Consider the following 18506-nt stretch of genomic DNA (forward strand, 5'->3'; position numbering starts at 1 on the left):
TGGGAGGGACCATGTCTGCTCTGGTGACTCCACAGGGAGAGCAGGGAGCAGCAGGAAAGGCTCACAGGGAGGCTGACTTTGGGGAGCATATTAATGGAGCCCCCCGCCGGCTCCAGACACGCAACCCCTGTCATCGTGTGTAATCTCCACGGTTACCACCAGCCCTTTCGACAAATGGTGAACCCGAAGCTCCGGCAACTCAGGTTCCAAAGCTACACGGCTAAGAGCCAGGGCCAGGGTTCAAACCAAGTGTGTCTGACTCTGTCTGAGGCCCTTACACTGTGGTGTGGATAGTGCTACATGGCCTGCACCGCCGGTGAGCATCTGGTCACTTAGACGGCCCGACAGCAGCTGGCTGGTACAGAGGAGGACCTTGCTTTGTGTGTGGGCCAAACAATGTAAGGTGAGAGTATGCAGACCAAGAAACCAAGGAGAGGCTTCTAGACTCCTGGCTGGCTCTGCGCTCCCTAGCACGCATGCACGCACGCGCGCGCGCACACACACACACACACACACACACTCACACACCCTCCCCAAGGCTCAGGGAAGGCGGGGACCACGTGTCCAGCACCTCTCAAGGCCAACCGAGGTGAGGCACGGCCCCGGCCCAAGGCCTGCATGACCTCCGTGGTGGAGGCTGAGATTCCCAAGGGCACAGCCCAGGATCTCTGAGACCCCCAAGGAGCCACAGGGCACAAGGGGGAGAGCTGAACCTCCCACCAGCTTGTGGAGCCCCAGGCCACTGACCTCAGCCTTCAACAACCACCCCTGGGCAGGACAGAGTCCCAGCACTACAGGAGGAGTAACTTCCTGGAACATTTATGTTTCCTTTTATTGCTTTAAAGACTGCCATTTATTCTGACGGAGTGGAGTGGGAGCGGAGAGGCACCGATCACAAGAGTGACACGCTCTTTGGGGAAAAGTTGGAAAACACAGACGGGCACAAAGAAGCAAGCAAAACAGGAGCCGTATAAATACCTCGAGTCGCATGGTGACTTTTTTCTTATTTTTAGATTTTCATGATTACAGTTTTTTTTTTTTTAACAAAATCAAGTATCACCATTTTGAAATAGGCTTCTTTCACTGACTACTACATCATGAACATTTTCTGTACTTAGATTTACCTGACTACAATGTTTTCTGTTTAGATTTCTGTGATTACAACTTTTGTTTTAGTTTTTTTTTCTATGTTTCATTTATAGAATTTCAATTTACTTATTTATTTGTTTATTCCACAAAGCTAGGATCCTACGGGATCTGCCATCTTGTAGCCTGGCTTTTCCATCTGGTGCTGCACGGCGAACTTTGCTCCACGTCGCTGAACAGCCTTGGACACGCAGTTTCAAATGGCTGCATCGTGGCCGTCTGGGGCGGTGGTTTGAAGAGGAGTCAGGAGCAAATGTGCATGGCGGAGGCACTGGGCAAGCCCCACCCCCTGCAGAGCCACCGCCTGGGGAGGATGACCCAGAGCACTGTCTAGCGTGCAGCTGCGACAGAGACAGGCCCTTCCCTTGAGGTCACTGAGGATGTGCCCTTCCCAGGGGCTACCCCTTCTTCCCCAGAAGCCCTTCCCAGTTTGACCAATGGTCCTCTCCAGTTGGACTTGCTTACCCTGCTCTGAATCACAGTCCAAGGTCCAGGCTTCTGGTGAAGGGCTTTCAGGTATCCCTGAGGGCCTTTCCTCCAGGGCTGTCTGGGCAAGGGGGGACTGGGCGAATCTAGGCCCCTGGGACCACCTACCTCCCTGGATGAGGGGTGAGACGCAGAAGGCCCAAAACTCAGATCCTCCTGAAGTCCCCCCTCCCCGTACCCCGATTCTAGCCCACAGCGCCTCCCACCTGCATCGCGAGTCTCTGTCCCTCTGCCCTCCCATCGTCCAGGCCCAGTGTCGTCCTCGATCACTCCAATAGCTGCTCCTCAGTCCCCCTGGCTCTACCCCCACGCCCACTGCAACCTGTTCTCCCCCTCCCCCCCACAGCAGAAGGATGTGTCTAAAACACAAATCAGATCCTTCCTCTTCTCTGCTGAGAACCTGCAGTGTCTTCCAATCGCCCTTGGAATAAAACTCAGACTCCTGGCCGTGGTCCGCAGAGCCTGTGTGCCGTGGCTGCTGCCCATCCCGCTCTGCCCTGCCCCTTCCCCCAGCTCGTTCCACTCTGGTCGCCCTGGCTTCCTTCCCAGCGGCAGGACCTTGGTCTGGCGGCTCCGCGTCTGTGGGCATTGCACACACTGGCTCCTTCCCATCCTCCACCTCAGCCCCAAGCTCCCTCCTCAGATCCAAAGTACCCTCCCGCTCTCACGCTCTCCATCATACCGGCCTCTTGATTTCCTCCCCATCACTGGCCAGGGCTTCGATTACCTTTATCTTTATATGCGTTTGCTTCTTCTGCCTCTGGAATATAAGTTCCAAATGCAGGGACGTCATCCCTCTTGTTTACTCTTCTGCCCGGCTCATAGGAGCAACTTGGCCCCGTGTACCAAGGACTGAGGATGGCAGTAGCAGAGATGGAGTCTGTGTCAGCCCAGGGCCGGTGTCAGCCCTCGGTCGTGGCCACCGCGACTCAGACCCCAGCCCCAGGGCTGATGTGGAGGCCGTGCCTCGCTCACGTGGTGCACCAGGAAGAGCTCCGGCTGGACCGTGCTCTGGCGTCTGGTCCCATGAGCCCGAGGTGCCCCTAACTGGCCCTAGATGCCCAACCCCGGAGGCCGTTCAGCCACCAGCAGGCCTCCGGCACTAAGCACCAAACGCCAGAGCCCCGTGCCCTTCACAAAGGCAGAGCTCTCTTCCCCCCCGGCACTGACCAGGGCCCGCTCTGGAGCTGCCGAGAGGCCCAGGCCTGCTTCCTGGGCCAGACCCAGACGAGTTCTTTGGCTTTGAGCCTAGCCCACTCCCCTACTCCCCCACCCCCACCGCTCCACTCCTCGGCAGCCTCTCTCTGAGCCCTGAGAACCAGCAAGTGTCAGGGCCTTCCTGGGAGGCAGCAGGCCAGCCGCATCCGTGTCACACCTTTGTGCAAAACCATTCAGTGACTCCACTCACCACCAGGTGATAAAGACACGCACATCCCTTGTCACTAGCCAGGACCTCCCCACCACACACACACGCACACACTTCTCGCAACTCGATTTCACTCATCCATCCAGCAGGATCGCTACTCCCTTCCTCTGGCCTCCCCTCCCCACTTCATCGCTTGGCCGTGCACTCGTGTGATTTTTAAGAGCTGGCCCCAGCACTCCCTCCTCTGGGAATTCTTCCCTGACGCCCCTAAGTTGAGTATGTTCCTTGGTGCCTGGAATGCCACAGTACATAAATCCCTTCACGAGACCTTCTCTTCTCTAGACCACGGCGGAAAACTATCCTGGGTCCTTGGGGATCCTAGTCCGATCGGGAGAACCCCCTCAGTGTAACACAGGCCTTAATGAAGGGATGTGTGCACAAGTGGTCTGGGGACCACGGGCCGGAACCCCCCCCCCCCAGCCCTGGGCACTGGGAAGGCTTCCACAGGAGGCAGCCTTGACGTGTAGACGTGTAGACGTGTAGACGTGAAGGGCGGGCGGGGAAGGGAAGGGCGTTCCAGGCAGAGAGAACAGCAGGTATCCAGGGACTGAGGCATGACTCGTCTAGGAATCGCAAGTCATTCTCTGGGCTGAGTGTAAAGTACAAGGGGCAGGGAGCAGGGGGAAGATAAGGCAAGGCTCCGAGGCAGGAGCCTCCGGTTCATGAAGCTTCTATGCCATTCAATAGTAAATATGGCTCTATTCGCAACATTTGGATCAGAGTAAATACAAGTCTCTCGTCTATTCACAATTTCATGTGCTGCCGCTGGCTGATTTATCAAGGTGATGGTTCGGGGGCCAAATGACGCCAAAAGTGGTCCAAGTCCCAGTTATCAAGGAATGTAATATTGAAAACTTTTCTAAGGAATTCTTTCTAAATCCTTTGAAATCTAATTTCTGGAACTTCTGGGTTTCCTGGAGTTAATAAGAATTTATAAAATAAGTTGTAAAGATCTTCAAAGTTTTAATAAATGTATCCATAAGTGATGGATTTTAGAGTATGAACGATCGAATTTCCAGTCCAGGAGGATCCCCTGCCACAAGGTCGCAGGCAGACAACTGGTCAAGGATCCGAGCTCAGGCAGGAGCCATAGGGTGGGAGGAAAGTGGGTCTATAGGAACTTGCTAAGAAGGCGGGACTCTGGATGGGTGATGGGCTGGGTGTGGGGGCTGAGGAAGAACTGGAGATGGTCCCAGTGCTCGGACACCTGGCTTGGTGTTGGTAGCTTCAGCAAGCTGAGAACATGGGAGAAGAGGCTGGGTTGTTTGGGAGGAGATATTGAACTCAGGCTGAGTTCCAGTGTGTCTTCTAGCATCTAACATAGTGCCTAGCAGGCAGGAAGCCCTGGCTATGTAACTGTGGAGGGAATGAAGGAAGGAACAAGTGAATGAATGAATGAATGAATTCACAATTCAAGGAGATGCCCTCTGAGTCCCGACTTCCTTCCTCTCTCCCCTGAGTACCGGCTCCTGCTGCCCCAGGCAAGATAACTTTGCCAAAGTGTTGCTTTGACACCTGGAGCTTTCTTTGTGCAAAAGCATCAGTTATGGCCCCTAAGTCCCAGGAGTCGGTGGCCTGGCCTCTCCAACACTCCTAATGCCCCCTAATGCCTGGCACTGAAGAAGCCCTAGGCTGCCATGGTTCCTGTAGGAGGAGACCCACTCCAAGGGGCTCTGCAAAGGGCAAGATGCCAGAATGCCAAGGGGCGCTCCTTGTCCCCCTGCACCAAGGTTTCGTGTGCGTCTCGCAGGGAGTTGCGCCCTTCCGCAGCCCCAGGACTCCGTGAGACTGACTGCTGTGCTCACGCTGATGCGGGGAGAGGCCTGTGGGAAGGATGAGGCCTGGCCTGAGCCAGGCAGGGACACAGTCTTGGCTGGGCACCCGAGCCCGGGCTGGGGGTGGGATGCGGCTTCGGCCTTGATGAAGTTGGGGCTGGGACTGCGGGAGACAAAGGGCGAAATGGAGGAACAGGCTGTCCTGCCCTGAATGAAGCTGAAGGACCAAGCGTCTGGACCCAGAGGGGTTAGGAGGGCGGGTCCCATGAGGCAAGGCTAGGGGCTGGCCCAGCAGGCAGCTGATCCCCAGGCCTCTCAGCCCTGGCCCGGATCCAGCCTCTGGACTCCAGGCCGTCCTGGGCAGTGTTGGCTGGGGTAGGGGCCGGGGAGCAGGCTGAGATCTCCTGGGGTGACTCCAGGGCAGCCAAGGCTGTGCTCTCAGGCCGCAGGACTCTCTTCACCCGCACTGGGGCCCTGACCCTCTGCCCACGAGACCCCCCACCATGCTGGCATCTCCCTCCTCCCCTCCCTCCTGCCTTGCTCCCTTGGTTTCTTTTTTTTTTTACCCCCTGCCTCCCTTGTTAGATTGTGAGTTCCCAGAGGACAGACAGCCTGGCCCACCCTGGGGACAAAGAAAGTTTTCGGTTTTGAAACAAAATGAAGCACAAGGACTGGGTAGATTCATGAAGAGGGACAGAGGCAGGCCTCAATTTCCCATCTTTGCCAAAGCTAACCAGGCATCAACTGGAGGTTCGAGGGCATGGGGTAGGGAAGGGAAGGAGGGAGAGTAGAAGAACAAGAATGGAGTCGGGGTGGGGGGCCTCCTGCCAGGTAGAGGAGACAAAATAAAGAACAGAATGAAATGGGCCCTGCCAGAAAGAAATCTCAGCTGTCCGTATGAGCCCATGGTGGTCCCAGTACCTGGTCCCCATCTGTTCTTACGAGATCCATGTCCTGCCCCCAGGCAACATCTGGACACGCACAGTCATGCGTTCACACGTGCAGCACACGCACCCACAGGCGCTCATGCCAGCTCACAGCTTCCCCGAACGCTGGGGTCCACCTCCAGCGCCCTGTCCCCTGCCCACAGAAACCAGACTCTCCTCAGCCGCGGGTACCCTCTCCTCCTGGCCCCAGTGCACGTGCCTGATGCTGACCTGGGGCCTCGGAAGAAGTATCCAAAAGGCAGAGGGAAGAGGGGGGGCTACACCCTAACAAGTGGCAAGTAGAGGAGGAAGCAAGGGTGTCTGGCTAGGCTTGGGACACCTGTCAGCACACGCACTGCCATAGGCTCAGTCTTCAGTGTTGGGCAGGTAGTAGCCTAGGAGGCCTCCCCACCCATCAGAGTCCAAAGAGCACAGGTGTGGCTGCCATAAGGCCCTCCTGCTCACCCGGGGCCTGCCTGATTACAGGGCCTCTCCTGGAGCCACTAGCAGAGAAGACACCACCAGCACCAGATCACCAACCCAAACACCAGTCCCCTTGCAGACACCAGCCACCAGGCCTCCCTGGAAGCCAGGTAAGGCTTGGCCCTCAGCCAGGTCACGGTCCAGCTAGCTGTAGGGGACCCCAGGGTGGTGGGGGAGGCTCAGTGGCTTCCCAGGCCAGGGTCTCCAGCCAGGAGGAACAGCCCCCAGCAGGGCCTGGGACGCAGCTGTGTGCCAGCTGGCTGGGGAGCAGGCCCCGGGAACCAGGACTCTGGAAGTGTCTCTGGGCTATTGCTCCCAGTGGCCTTGATGTAGACATGCCTTCCCTGCTCCGAGCACCAAAATTCAGGGGTAAGTGGGGGAATCCGAACTGCGATGGCCCCGCCCCACCCCCAGGGGCAAGGCAGGCCAAGGCCAGCCTCCTTCCCTGCTCCTGTGTTTCGCATCTTGAGCAAGGAAAGCCGCTGCGGGGACCGCAGGGACTACCCTGGTGTGGAAGGAAGTGGGGAGCAGTGCTGCCCACGGCAGAGTTCATTCCTTTCTCCTCCGTATGTAGAAGCAGGAGGTGTTGCAGCCGAAGGGAGGGTCTGGGGAGAGGACGAGCAGGCTTCCAGCACCCCGCACCCTCGAGTGGAAAGGGGTCCTTCCAAATAAGGAAAACAGAGGCCTGGCTCCTCTCCCACATCTCACAATGGTTTACTAGCCACTCATTTCCCTATCACTGAGTCTTATCGGATCCTCTGCTCTCTTCGGAACAGTCCTAGTAAATAGGAGTGTGAGCTGCTCTCTTACTCTTTGCCCAGGATATTTCAGAGTCTCTGTATGACGCGGGCATACCACGCAGATGAACGGGCACCCACAACGCTGACGCCCGTACGTGACGCAAATACACCTCATTCAAATAACACATACCCTGGGCCCATGAGCCCACCCCACACGAACGCACGCACCGCATCTACCTCCATTCCATTTCGACGCGAATGTCCTCCAGACCACTCTGTCCGGTTTCCCCCACTCACCCCTGATTTTAGGAAGGCACAGGGGACGGTGGTGGCAAAACAAGTATGTCCTTAGGAGCTCACAGCCCAGTGACAAATCCTACAGAGCCCCATCATAAACAATTGAAGCATGGAGCTGGCAGCCGGCCAGGGCGGGGTCCATTCTCTATTAAATACTCACTCGTGACCGCAGGTCTGTTACCCTCTTCGGGCCCTCAGCATCCTCATCTGGTACATGGGATGATAACAGTGCCACCTTGGGAGGATGTTCTGTGGACTAAACGAGTTGATGAATGTAGAGTCTGTAGAACAGTGCTGGGCACATAGTGCCAAGGAAGTATAAGCCGATGGAAATGAAAATTCAATGACACAATGTTCATCAGGGCTTTGGCACCAGGCTCACAGCCCAGACCAGGATGGACAAGGTTTGGCGTGGCACTAGGAGGGCGCACTGGGCAGGGTGGCGTGGGATGTTCAAGGAGGGCTTCAAGGAGAAGGTGACCCTTGAGTTGGCGTTTAGGGTTGGATGGGAGGGGCTCTGGGCAGAGGGTTCAGCGAATGGAAAGGCAAAGGAACGGGAGACTTGGTCAGACACTTAGGAGAGTGCAGATCACTGACAAATCCTACAGAGCCCCATCAGAAACGCGTGTGCACACGTGCACTTGCACACACGCACATGTCACACACACACCTCTCCGGAGCGGGTCCCCACGAACCAACACCGGCCTCCTCTCAATTTGCAGACTTGAAACAAGCCTGGGCGGAGGCTTGCTTTGGCAGGAAAGGCTGTCGATCCTAACGCTTTGACCACGGGAGCTGGGCACAGCCCTTCCCTCTGGCACCGTCCTCGCCTGGGCCCATTCCTGGTCATATTGGAATGAACCTTCTTAGCCAACTATCGGGAGGCCGAGCGCCTGCCCTGGGGCCTTCCAGGCCCAGCCAAGACAAGGGCTCCTCTGTGGAAAGCAGGCTGGAAATGGCTCCAGAAAGGCCCCTGGAGCCGGGGCTGCAAGTCTAGTCGTGGAGGCCCTGGACAAGAGCCTGGTCCAAATCTCGGGCCGGGTCAGGCACGAGCCGCGATAGCCGTATCCGGCCCTGCTTTGCCCTCGTATTCCTCTCCCAGCCCTGACTGCCGTCCCTTTGGTTCAGTTTGGGTTCTAGGGAGTCATCTCGGCAGTGACACCATGTCCCGGCCCAGCGGCAGAGCCATTTACAGTAAGCTCCTTCCCTCGTCCCCTCTCCTCGTCCCTCCCCCGAGCTCCCTGAACCCCAACCCTCCGGTCTCTCCCTCCCCTCCGTGACCCCCACCCCTGCAGTTGCCTGTGTCTCGCCTTCTGCCCTACATCCCCTCCGTTGTACCCCTGCAGTGCACCGGAAGGAGTACTCCAACAGCCTCAGCTCAGAGCCCACCCACCTGCAGCACAGGGTGGAGGTGAGTAAGCCAGGGATCCAGACAGTTTCCTGATTCAACCCAAGTTTTCCCGTGTGTCCAGCACCCGAAAAGCAGACATGCCATCAAGCCTCTGCCACCAGCCTGACCCAGCCAGATCGGGTGGGCTCGGGTCCAACAAGCTTAACGGAGCACCTGCCAAGTGCCAGGAAGGAGAACCGGGCATTGGCAGGGACACTGGGCTGGAGATTAAACTGGTGGATTCCTGTCCCCTGGCAGGAACCAGTTGTGAAGGCATGAGTTAGCAGGCACCTGCAACCACCCCACCTATCTCCCGGCCAGCCCTCTGCCACACCAGTCCCCAAGGAACTGCTCTTTGTCCAGAACCCGGTGTAGCGAGAGAAAGGAGGAGTGGGGAGGTCTGGGCTCGAGCAACCCGGGTGGGCGTGAGCTGCTCGGAGGCTGGCACAGGGGCTCTGGCCCTGTGTAGGAGGAGGACGCTGGCTCCAAGAGATCTAGTTGCCTGCAGACGGGAAGGCTATGGTGAGGGGAGCACACACCTGGTCAGGCCGAAGCCTCTGGGTAGAAACTGCCCCAGGCCGGCAGCGGACTTAGGGCTGTCGTGAAGGAGCAGGGAGGCACGCCGGCGAGGGTCTGGAGGGTCCACGGGGCAGCTGAGGTAGGGCTCCCCCAGCCAGCTGGGTTGGGGTTGGGGTTCATGTGTGGCAGGGGCGAGGGTTGGGAACTGGCTTCAGTTAAGCCTGGCAGGCGAGAGCGAGAGGAGGCTTGCCCAGGATGCCCGGGCATTTGCTCTTGCTTGATGTCAGAGGTCCCCGAACGGGGCAGGTCTGCCTGGAGAGGAGCCGGGAGATGGGCAGAGGGCAGGATGATGGGATCAGGGGCAGGAGGCAGATGGCATACCCCCAACGCGGGCCTGGAGGGGACAGCGAGGGGTGGGAAAAGACAGGGGTCTCCTCGAGGAGGGAGAATGAGAGGATCACACTAGCAGTGTGCGGGGGAAGCTGCGGTCATTACAGACCTCACTGGGCAAGGTTCAGGGAGAAGGCGGGGCTTGGTCTTCCTCCCGAGACACCGGGAGGTGATGGATGAGCAGGAGGACAGATATCATAGGCAGAGGAGCCGGCATACGCGAAGGCACAGAGACAGGAATGCTAGGTCAGTGAGGACCAGCCCAGGATGGTGGATTCCCAAAGGCGGCAAAGGAAGCCAGGGACAGAGTGTGAGGGTGTTATATCCCACCCGGAGGAGTTCAGACCTCATTCAGCCCACACCTGCCACCATCCGGCCGCCTCAGCTGGCCTGGACTGAAAAAGGCCATGTCCTTCCTCCAGAGTCTAAACCCCCCTGTGCAGCTCCCTGGACCCCGCCGTGGAAATCCTATCCTGGCCCAGGTGCTTCTGGCCCTCGCGCTGGCCCCTGAAGGCTGCTTCATTGGGACTGCCTGGGACCTCCCCCACAGGGAAGCCAGGCCACGTGTCCTTCGCTGCTGCCTTTACCCCACCCTGTGATCCCTCTCTCCAAACCTGCTCCCAGTCCTGGGCCTCCTCCTCTCCCCTCAGCACCTGATGACGTGTAAGCTGGGCACTCAAAGATTCCGGGAGCCCAAGGACGCCATGCAGAAGCTACAGGAGATGGACGCTCAGGGCCGGGTGTGGAGCCAGGACTTGATCCTGCAGGTCAGGGATGGCTGGCTCCAGCTACTGGACATCGAGACCAAGGTGAGCCCTCCCACCATGCCCCGAACAGCAGCTACCGCTCCCTGTATAGAAAAACACACCCAGACCTAAGACGGGGCCAAGGGAGACGATACCCCAGCCCCAGGCCACTGGAGGGCTGGGGCGACCCATGTCAGAAGCTCCCAGGAGCCTCAGTGACCTCACAGCTACCCTCTCCACCTGGCTCAGGAGGAACTGGACTCTTACCGCCTGAACAGCATCCAGGCCATGGACGTGGCACTCAACACTTGCTCCTACAACTCCATCCTGTCCATCACCGTGCAGGAGCTGAGCCCGCCGGGCACCAGCACTCTGCTCTTCCAGTGCCACGAAGTGGGGGTGAGTGGCCAGGGGGGAGGAAGAGGAAAGAGCGCGTCTGAAGCCCAATGAGCACCACTCTCCCTCCACCCCCGCAAACGCACACACACAGTCTGTCTAATTGCCGCTTCCTCCAGGCAGAGCAACTGAAGACCAGCCTGCAGAAGGCCCTGGAGGAAAAACTGGAGCACAGGTAGGCAGCCTCTGCCCCAGACCACCTGCAGGACCTCAGAGCTTGTGCCCAGGTGCGCCAGACCCTGGCCCACCAGATCCTGACCCCACATCTAGGGGAGCCCAGGAGCCTATAGCCTAATGAACCTGGGCCTGGAGCTGGGGAGGGCATATATGGACATGAGGAAGGGGCAGGCGCTTGGCCCAGGGAACACTGGAGGCTATCCCCAGAGGCTGATATGGGACCTGAGAAGGCCCAGAGATAAGCAGACGAAGCAGGGTGGAGTCAGGGAAGGTTCCAGACGGAGACCTGGAGGAAAGCGTGGGCAGAGCCTCCGTCCCAAGAACACTGTCGCAGCTCTGAGCCCACCATGCGCTCTGCAGACCCCAATTTGGAGCCCTTCACCAAGACCAGAACAGATGGAGGGGGGCTCCTCTGGAAAGGCCATTCCCCAAGGAGCAGGCACCCCCTCTAGAAAGGGGCCCCCCTCCAGAACAGCGCCCCTGGATGGCCCCAGAGCACAGTAAGTTTGGGGCGTGGGGAGAGGTGGGAGAAGGTTTAGAGCAAAGATCAAAGAGACCATGGTCCCCTTACATTGCAGATACAGCACCATCCCTAAGGACCCTGCCACGCCGCTCCAGTGCCCGAGAACCAAGTGCCTCCCCTCCGCCTCCTCCATTTCGGCCTCCATCCCCCGAGGACCCAGCCAGGGATGAGGTGACTGCAGATCGTCTGGGTTTTTGCGGAGGCTTTCTGAGCCTGGTGGAAGGGAGGACGCCACCCCAACCCCTCTCCCTGGGGAGACCAGGTCCCAGCATGGCCAAGACAGGTCCTGGGCTGAGGAGGGACAGGAAGCCTTGGGCAGGGGTGGGGTTGGGAGTTCTGGGATGGCCTTAACTGCCCGCTCAAGGCCACAGCTGTTTGTGGTCCAGGAGGTGCTAAACCACATCCTAAGGGACATCGAGGTGTTCGTGGGACAGCTGAAGGAGGCCGAGGCAAACAGCAATCATAAGAAGAAACTGGGGAAGAAAAAAAAGCATAAGGGAGGTGAGTGCTGAGGACGAGAGAAGAGTGGGATGAGGGGCGGCGTCCTGAGACAATGTGCGACTCGCCGCCGCCTCCCCTTCCCCCGCAGGGGTGACGCAGGAGCAGTACACTGACTGCTTCCAGAAGATCAAGTACAGCTTCAACCTCCTGGTATTTTACTCCCCACGAGTTCCCAAAACCCCCCTCAGCAAACTGCTCCCCGCCCCTCCAGTCTCACAAACATCCTAGGGGGTGTCTAGCTTCTCCTCCTGGAACCTCCCCTCCCCGTTCTGGGGACTTTCAGAGAGCGCTAGGCTCCCAACTAAGGCCCAGAATAATTATGGGCCTTGGGGGTCCCGCTGGAGGTGGCGCAGGATCGGTGGTGGTGATGGCATCCCCCCGTGTCCCCAGGGGAAGCTAGCCATCCATCTGGAGGAGACGAGTGCCCCTCAGTTCGTGCATCTCATCTTCCAAACTCTGAACTTGGTGAGTCGGGGATGGACAGGATGGTGAAGAGGTACAGGCGGAAGTGTAGACAGAGCAGAGGCCAGGGCAGCAGGCTGGGGGCAGAGGGATGCCATGGGGTCTGCCCCTCACGCCCCCAACACACCCTCTTCCACCCTGAGACACCATCCCTGCTGCGCACAACACCCCTCAGCAGACCAGAGGGGCCATGGGAGGAGCCAAGGACTCCCGGGGCTCTGAGGGAGCTGGGAAAAGCAGCAGGCCTGAGGCGACATGGCAAAGTGCTCTGGGCCTGTTCCCACCCCAGTTGGGCCCCGTGAGAGCCTAGGGTTTCTGACACTTTCTGTCCCTTCTCTAGATCCTGAGCCAGTGCCCTAAGCTTGAGCTGGCTTCCCAAGTGATCTCACCTCTCCTCACCCCCGAAGCCATTGACCTGTTGCAGTCCTGCCTAAGCCCCGCTGAGAGTGACCTCTGGGAGGAGCTGGGCGCGGCCTGGACCACCAGCTGGTGAGTGAAGACAAGACTTGAACTGAACTGGGGGCGCAGGGCAGGACAATGGATGCAGCAGGCTCTACATCATGACAAACCAAAAGTGTCTCAAAATCAGTCGGGGGACTCCACAATGGAATTCCTAACTTTTCACTAGACTGAACATGAAAAATTTCTTTTTAAACCCATCACTAAAGAAAAGACATTATCTCAGAAATAGAGAACAATTTTTCCCAAGAGACTAGAGTTGGCAACCTTCTACTAAAATACTTTCTCATGTGTGTCAAGGACAAAGTGAAAACTTTGTCTCACTCCAGCCCAGAATTAAAGCATTACTGATGGAAGATGCTGAAAATGTAACGTCAGTAAGACTTGGCAACCAACTGACCGAGGAGTTGAGAGAGACTGATTGCGTGTCCGTGGGGCCATGAGATGGGCAGGCAGTTGGAGGACAAGGCCAAACCGATGGGAGCCACGAGGAGTGGGGGATGAAAGCAGCTTGGATGTGCTGAGCTGCAGTGTCAGTAGAACGCTCCACGGAGACGGGGTGGCCCTGCCCGAGACGAGAGGTCCAACCTGGCAATGTGTGTTTGAGAACAGTCAGTACAGAAAAGATAGTCAGAGTCAACTAAAGGCAAGCACTCCAGTGCACGGCCTTGGACTCGCCTAAACAAGCAGAATCTGCTCTACCCCGGGAGAAAAGAAGGGAAACTTCTACACGTAGGTGGAGAAGGGAAAAAGGGGTTAAGGAGGCAGAGAGACATTCCTGAGAGTTAAAGAAGGAGAAACAAAAAAGCAGAGGCATAAAAACCAAGAGAGAAGAGGGTTTTAGAAAGAGAAGTCAATCCAGACACAAGCCTTGTGAGCAGTTCTTTTCAATTCACCGCCATTAAAGGATTCGTTGTCCAACCCATCTAAAGACGTAAATTATAATTCAGTGTAATCTATCTCTTCAATTGTGGTAGAATGTAAGATGTGTGCGTGTGTGTGTGAATATAAGGTAAGAACATAAGGTAGAATTTATCATTTTAACAATTTTAGGAGTATAATTCATCGGCATGAGGTACATTAACAAGGTTGGGTAACCATCACCACTATCCATTTCCAGAACTTTTTCATGATTCCAAACAGAAACTCTGTCCCCAGTCAACAACTAACAAAACTGCAGTTCCTCCCTCTCCCTAGCCCCTGGTGACCTCTCTTCTTTCTGTCTCTGTTTGTTATTTTAAATACAAAATTAGGTCAGATTCATCCTAAAGTGTTTTCTGATTTCTGAGAATAACAACGACAATAAAAAAAAAAAAAAAAAAAAAAACTAGTGAATGAGTGAACTGAAAGAATACAGAAAATAGACTAAAGAGATGTAAAAACCTTCAAAAGAGTTGGATTTCAGGCAAATTATACTTAGGAGACTTGATTTTAGGCAAATTGACCCAAAGTTATAAATAACACTAAATGCTGTGATCCAGAAAGGGGTAGGCCACACGAGGCTATTGGATTTGGCAATTGGGAAGTCAGCAGGACTTTAGAAGAACTGGTTTCGATAGAATAATGGCGGAGGTAAAACCCAGAAGGCAAAGGAATAATAAAAGAACCAGAAGATAGAAAATGTAGGCAGAGCATATAGACACATTCTCAAAAAATTGAGTAAAGAGAAAGTAACAGGATGACAGCTTGAAAGGAGTAGTAACAGGGTCAAGGGAAGACTCGAGCACGTTTTTAGGGCAAAGAGAAGAAATCAGTTACAAAGATTTTTAGAAGAGAGAATGATTTATTTGTTCCCATTGAAGAAATGTTCTTTTAGCTGTTGCCTATGAACCGCCCCCGCCAACTGTACTTGGGATAATAGCTCCCAAGTTCATTATCGTCAGAAACACAGACATTTGAGAGAGTCATGTGCAGTACGCTGTGAGAGGAGCAACAATCCAGGGTGCCCCAAGTTCAGTGACAGAGCAGAAAAGGAAATATTCACCTCTGCCCCCACCACTTTCATTCGAACCCCCAGTTACTGCATATTCCTGTGGAGCTGAGACATCTGGACTTCAACGGCAGAAGTGAAGTCGGCCGCAGATACCCACACTCTGCGATCTGTTCATGACTAACTCTTTGCTCCTCTGTGGGTGTCTTGGGGCCTTTCATCTGTGCACGTGGGCCATGTCCTCCATTACCCTAAAGACCCCGAGGCTAGGCTCTGTCATCTCTTTTCTCCCCACATCCCACAGCCTGGCACAGGCTGGACTCAGCTTTATTCTCTCCCCAGGGCTGACTGGACAGGCGAGGCACCTCTGCCCTACCAGCCCACGTTCTATGATGGTTGGCAGCTTCCGGAACCCTCCGATCAGGTAAGGGGAGCTTAGCACAGAGCCGTACTCAAAGCCCTGGTCTCTGGCTAGTTTCTGCCTCGTTGGTCCAAATCAGGGTCACATGGCAGCTGAGTGGCAGGTGGGTTCATGTGGGACCCTGTATCTGGGTGGTGGGCAGGCAGAGGAGGGGACGGGAGGCAGCTGTGCGCGAGCGGGTCTGTGGTCGGATGCCAGCTCCCCACCTCCATGCTGGCTGACTCCTTGCTCTGCCCCCACAGGCTCCCTCAAGATACCAGGACTCTCCTCCCCTCCAGTAAGCCCCGGGCTCAGTCGGGACTGTGTGGCTGTGGGGAGGGCGGGGTGGGGGTGGTCCCATGGATGCTACATCTCAGAGACCCTCACAGTGATTCCTTAGCCAGGCACGTATATGTACAAGCACATCCCTCCCTACCTTGGGTGAAAAAGCAGGTTTTTACCTTCCCAGGTTCCAACCCCTTCTCGTAATAATACTACCTGTACATGCCTCTGATTTCCCTGAGCTCAGGTGTGAAGTGCTCAGAGAAGAGCTCAGATATAGACAAGTCCACTGCAGGAAGAGTCTTCAGCAATCAGCCACATTTCAGACTCCTCCTGCCTGCAGAGACCCCCATCTCAAGCCCCTCCTAACACTGGCCTGCCATTAAACTCTGTGGAAACCCAAAAGTCACCCCCAGACTCCAGGCAGGAGATATATAGGGTTCTGGGGCTGAGACCCATTCTCCAGCCATCCTGGCTCTCTCTCTGGGGTGAGAAAGGAGCAGGGAAGTGCTAGGTCAGGGAACACATCACATTGGGCTCAAGAGGGGACACACGACCATGGCCCTCAGCCAGGGGACCCCAACCTTGTGCCCTTCCGCCCCAGACCTGTCGAGCCAGCCCTGAGAATGCAAGTCCTATATGAGTTTGAAGCTAGGAACTCCCAGGAACTGACGGTGACCCAGGGAGAGGTGCTCGAGGTGAGGCACGGGCTGGAGCCTCGAAAAGAAGGTGGCGGCGGGAACTCCAGGCGGGCTGGAGTGGGTGATGCGGGTGTGGGGCTGCTGAGGTGGGTGGCCTAGAGAGGGGGAAGGAAAGCGGGGGAGGGCCGAGAGGGAGAAAGCTTTGTGGGGGAGCGGAGGTTGGCTGGACAGAGGCTCCGGTAACTGAGGTCAGTAACTGAGCTCGTGACTCTCGGCAGGTCCTGGACAAGAGCAAGAGATGGTGGCTGGTGAAGAATGAGACAGGACAGAGCGGCTACATTCCCAGCAACATCCTGGCGCCCCTACAGGCGTGGGGCGAGGAGCACTCTCGGGTACCACCCAGCCTAGACTACCCAGAAGCTCTAAGGCCTGTCTTGGGTGGGGGCAGGGAGCATTCAAGGACATGTTCAAGAGGTAGTCCTGGTTCAGTTTAATCAGTATTATCATATGTTTAGTATGTGCCAAGTGTAGCCCCGGGCTGGAGCGGAGAACAAGCCTGGTCCCTGCCAAACAAGCAAACCGTGGAGTGAGATAAGTGATTTGATGGCAGCCTAGAGAAGGGACCTACATGATGCAGGTGTGGGTGGCTCTGGCACGAGACGGGCTCTGACCCCCAATTCCCCCAATTCTAGGCTCCAATGCTTCGACTTAGCTCAAGGCCTGAGGAGGTCACAGCCTGGCTGCAGGCAGAGAACTTCTCCACTATGTGAGTGCCTAGCCTCATGGCGTGCGTTGAGGCAACAAACCTCTGTAAAGGGTCTGCACAATAATCAAGGAAACCCAGAGCCCCAGAACGTACATCCTGACCTTCACCACACACAGCGGGGCCTCAGGTGCTGCCTCTGCTGAGTTAAAGAGAGCGGAAGGGGGGTGCTTCTGCGCCTCTGTGAGAGCACTAAGTGGGGAACCGCTACCATGGGGAAGGCGGCAGCATCAGGGGGACTCAGGTGCCACCTCAGCTGCCAGCCACCCCTCCCCACCACGAGATTCTCTTCCAGGAAACTTTTTCTTTCAAACCCAGGAGTTCTGAAATTGGACTAATCCAAAATGTATGTCTCACCTCTTTCGCCTCCAGATACCGTATTCCACGAGTTCTCCTATAACCCCAGCCTCCAGCCCAAACAGCCCCTCCTCTACGCAATTCCTCAGGCCCAGGTCCTTCTGCCTCACCACTGACAGCTTCTCTGTCTTTGCTCCCAGGACCGTGAAGACCCTCGGGTCCCTGATGGGGAACCAGCTGCTTCACATGAGACCTGGGGAGATACAGATGCTGTGTCCACGGGAGGCCCCACAGGTCTTGGCACGGCTGAAGACCGTCAGAAGGATGCTGGGGGTGAGGACACCTGCGTCCCTAACCCCCGGTGGAAACGTGGGCTAGTCCCTGGGTGACAGTCAGAGTGCCAGGTAGACAGACAAGCGAGCAGGCCCACGCCTGGGGTGGAACTGAGTGCGGCAGTACTGGCCACAGGCTCTTCCCCCAGGGGATTGACTTCGTGTGCTCAGGCATGCCTGGAGGCTCCAAGCTGAGTGTCGGCATGAGCTCCAAGGTCGGGGGTGAGGGGTTCCCTGGCTCCAGCCTCATCTCAATCCTTTTCTTTCCTCAGATGAGCCCTTAGGCGCCAACTCATACATCAAGACCAAGGCCTTCTCATAAGCAAGATGGAGGATCTGGTACTCTTTAGAGCCCTGAGAATTCCTCTTTCAGGTCCCCAGTTTGCAGCGAACCCCACACCAACCTCACACAGCAAAGAGAATGAGCAAGCCCGGAGGTTGGGGCAAACGGTGTCCCCTCTAACTGTGTTAGGCGCCCTCTCCAGCGACCATCTATTTATTGTCTCTCTTCTAACCTGTAGCACATATGCCTAGATTTGTCAGGACTCTGTTGAGTCCCTCTCCTTCCCAATAAAAGCATCTTCAAGCTTTTCATGTCCCTCCCTTGAGTTTCTTCTGGGCCTGGTGGGGACCAAAGGCAGGGAGGCAGAAAGAGCTGGGACACTGGGAATAAAACAGCAACAGCCCTACATCCATCACAGGACCAGATTAGATGTGAATGGGATTTCCCACTGCAACTTGGAATGGAGAGTCCGAATTTGAGAATTATGGCCCAAGCTCTGCTTACTCTCTTTCTAAACAAACTCCCAAATTAGTCTGTGCTCATCATCTTTATCCTTCTGTGTATATTTCTCCCAGTATATTCTGAGGCATCCATCAGAGCCAGGGGCACTACACTTCACAGGAGCAAAGAGTCTCAGGGCCGATGGTGGTAGATTTTGATCAGTCACACTGGCTGGTAAGCTAAAGAAACACTAATGAGCTTAACGGGTGTTCCGGGCAACTTGCTCTTGTAATAG

The 18506-nt window shown here is 56.2% G+C and overlaps 1 protein-coding gene and 1 long non-coding RNA gene across 2 annotated transcripts; both read left to right on the top strand.

The window, feature by feature from the left end:
* The first annotated feature begins 5990 nt into the window (after positions 1 to 5990).
* EPS8L3 (EPS8 like 3) lies at positions 5991 to 16638 on the top strand. The gene is made up of 16 exons (XM_016155667.2): positions 5991 to 6352; positions 8408 to 8473; positions 8626 to 8690; positions 10229 to 10387; positions 10574 to 10723; positions 10840 to 10895; positions 11258 to 11397; positions 11476 to 11591; positions 11807 to 11921; positions 12010 to 12071; positions 12312 to 12386; positions 12724 to 12872; positions 15115 to 15196; positions 15436 to 15470; positions 16059 to 16152; positions 16374 to 16638. Exons 2-16 carry the CDS (start codon positions 8443 to 8445, stop codon positions 16587 to 16589), a joined length of 1545 nt encoding a protein of 514 aa, XP_016011153.2. The 5' UTR covers positions 5991 to 6352; positions 8408 to 8442; the 3' UTR covers positions 16590 to 16638.
* Positions 16639 to 16659: 21 nt separating this feature from the next.
* LOC118612916 lies at positions 16660 to 18224 on the top strand. The gene is made up of 3 exons (XR_004955265.1): positions 16660 to 16861; positions 17356 to 17488; positions 17760 to 18224. It is a non-coding gene; the product is annotated as an uncharacterized LOC118612916 (long non-coding RNA).
* The last annotated feature ends 282 nt before the right edge of the window (positions 18225 to 18506 follow it).

This window comes from Rousettus aegyptiacus, unplaced genomic scaffold, assembly GCF_014176215.1.
Source record: "Rousettus aegyptiacus isolate mRouAeg1 unplaced genomic scaffold, mRouAeg1.p scaffold_m13_p_17, whole genome shotgun sequence".
Lineage (NCBI taxonomy): Eukaryota > Metazoa > Chordata > Mammalia > Chiroptera > Pteropodidae > Rousettus > Rousettus aegyptiacus.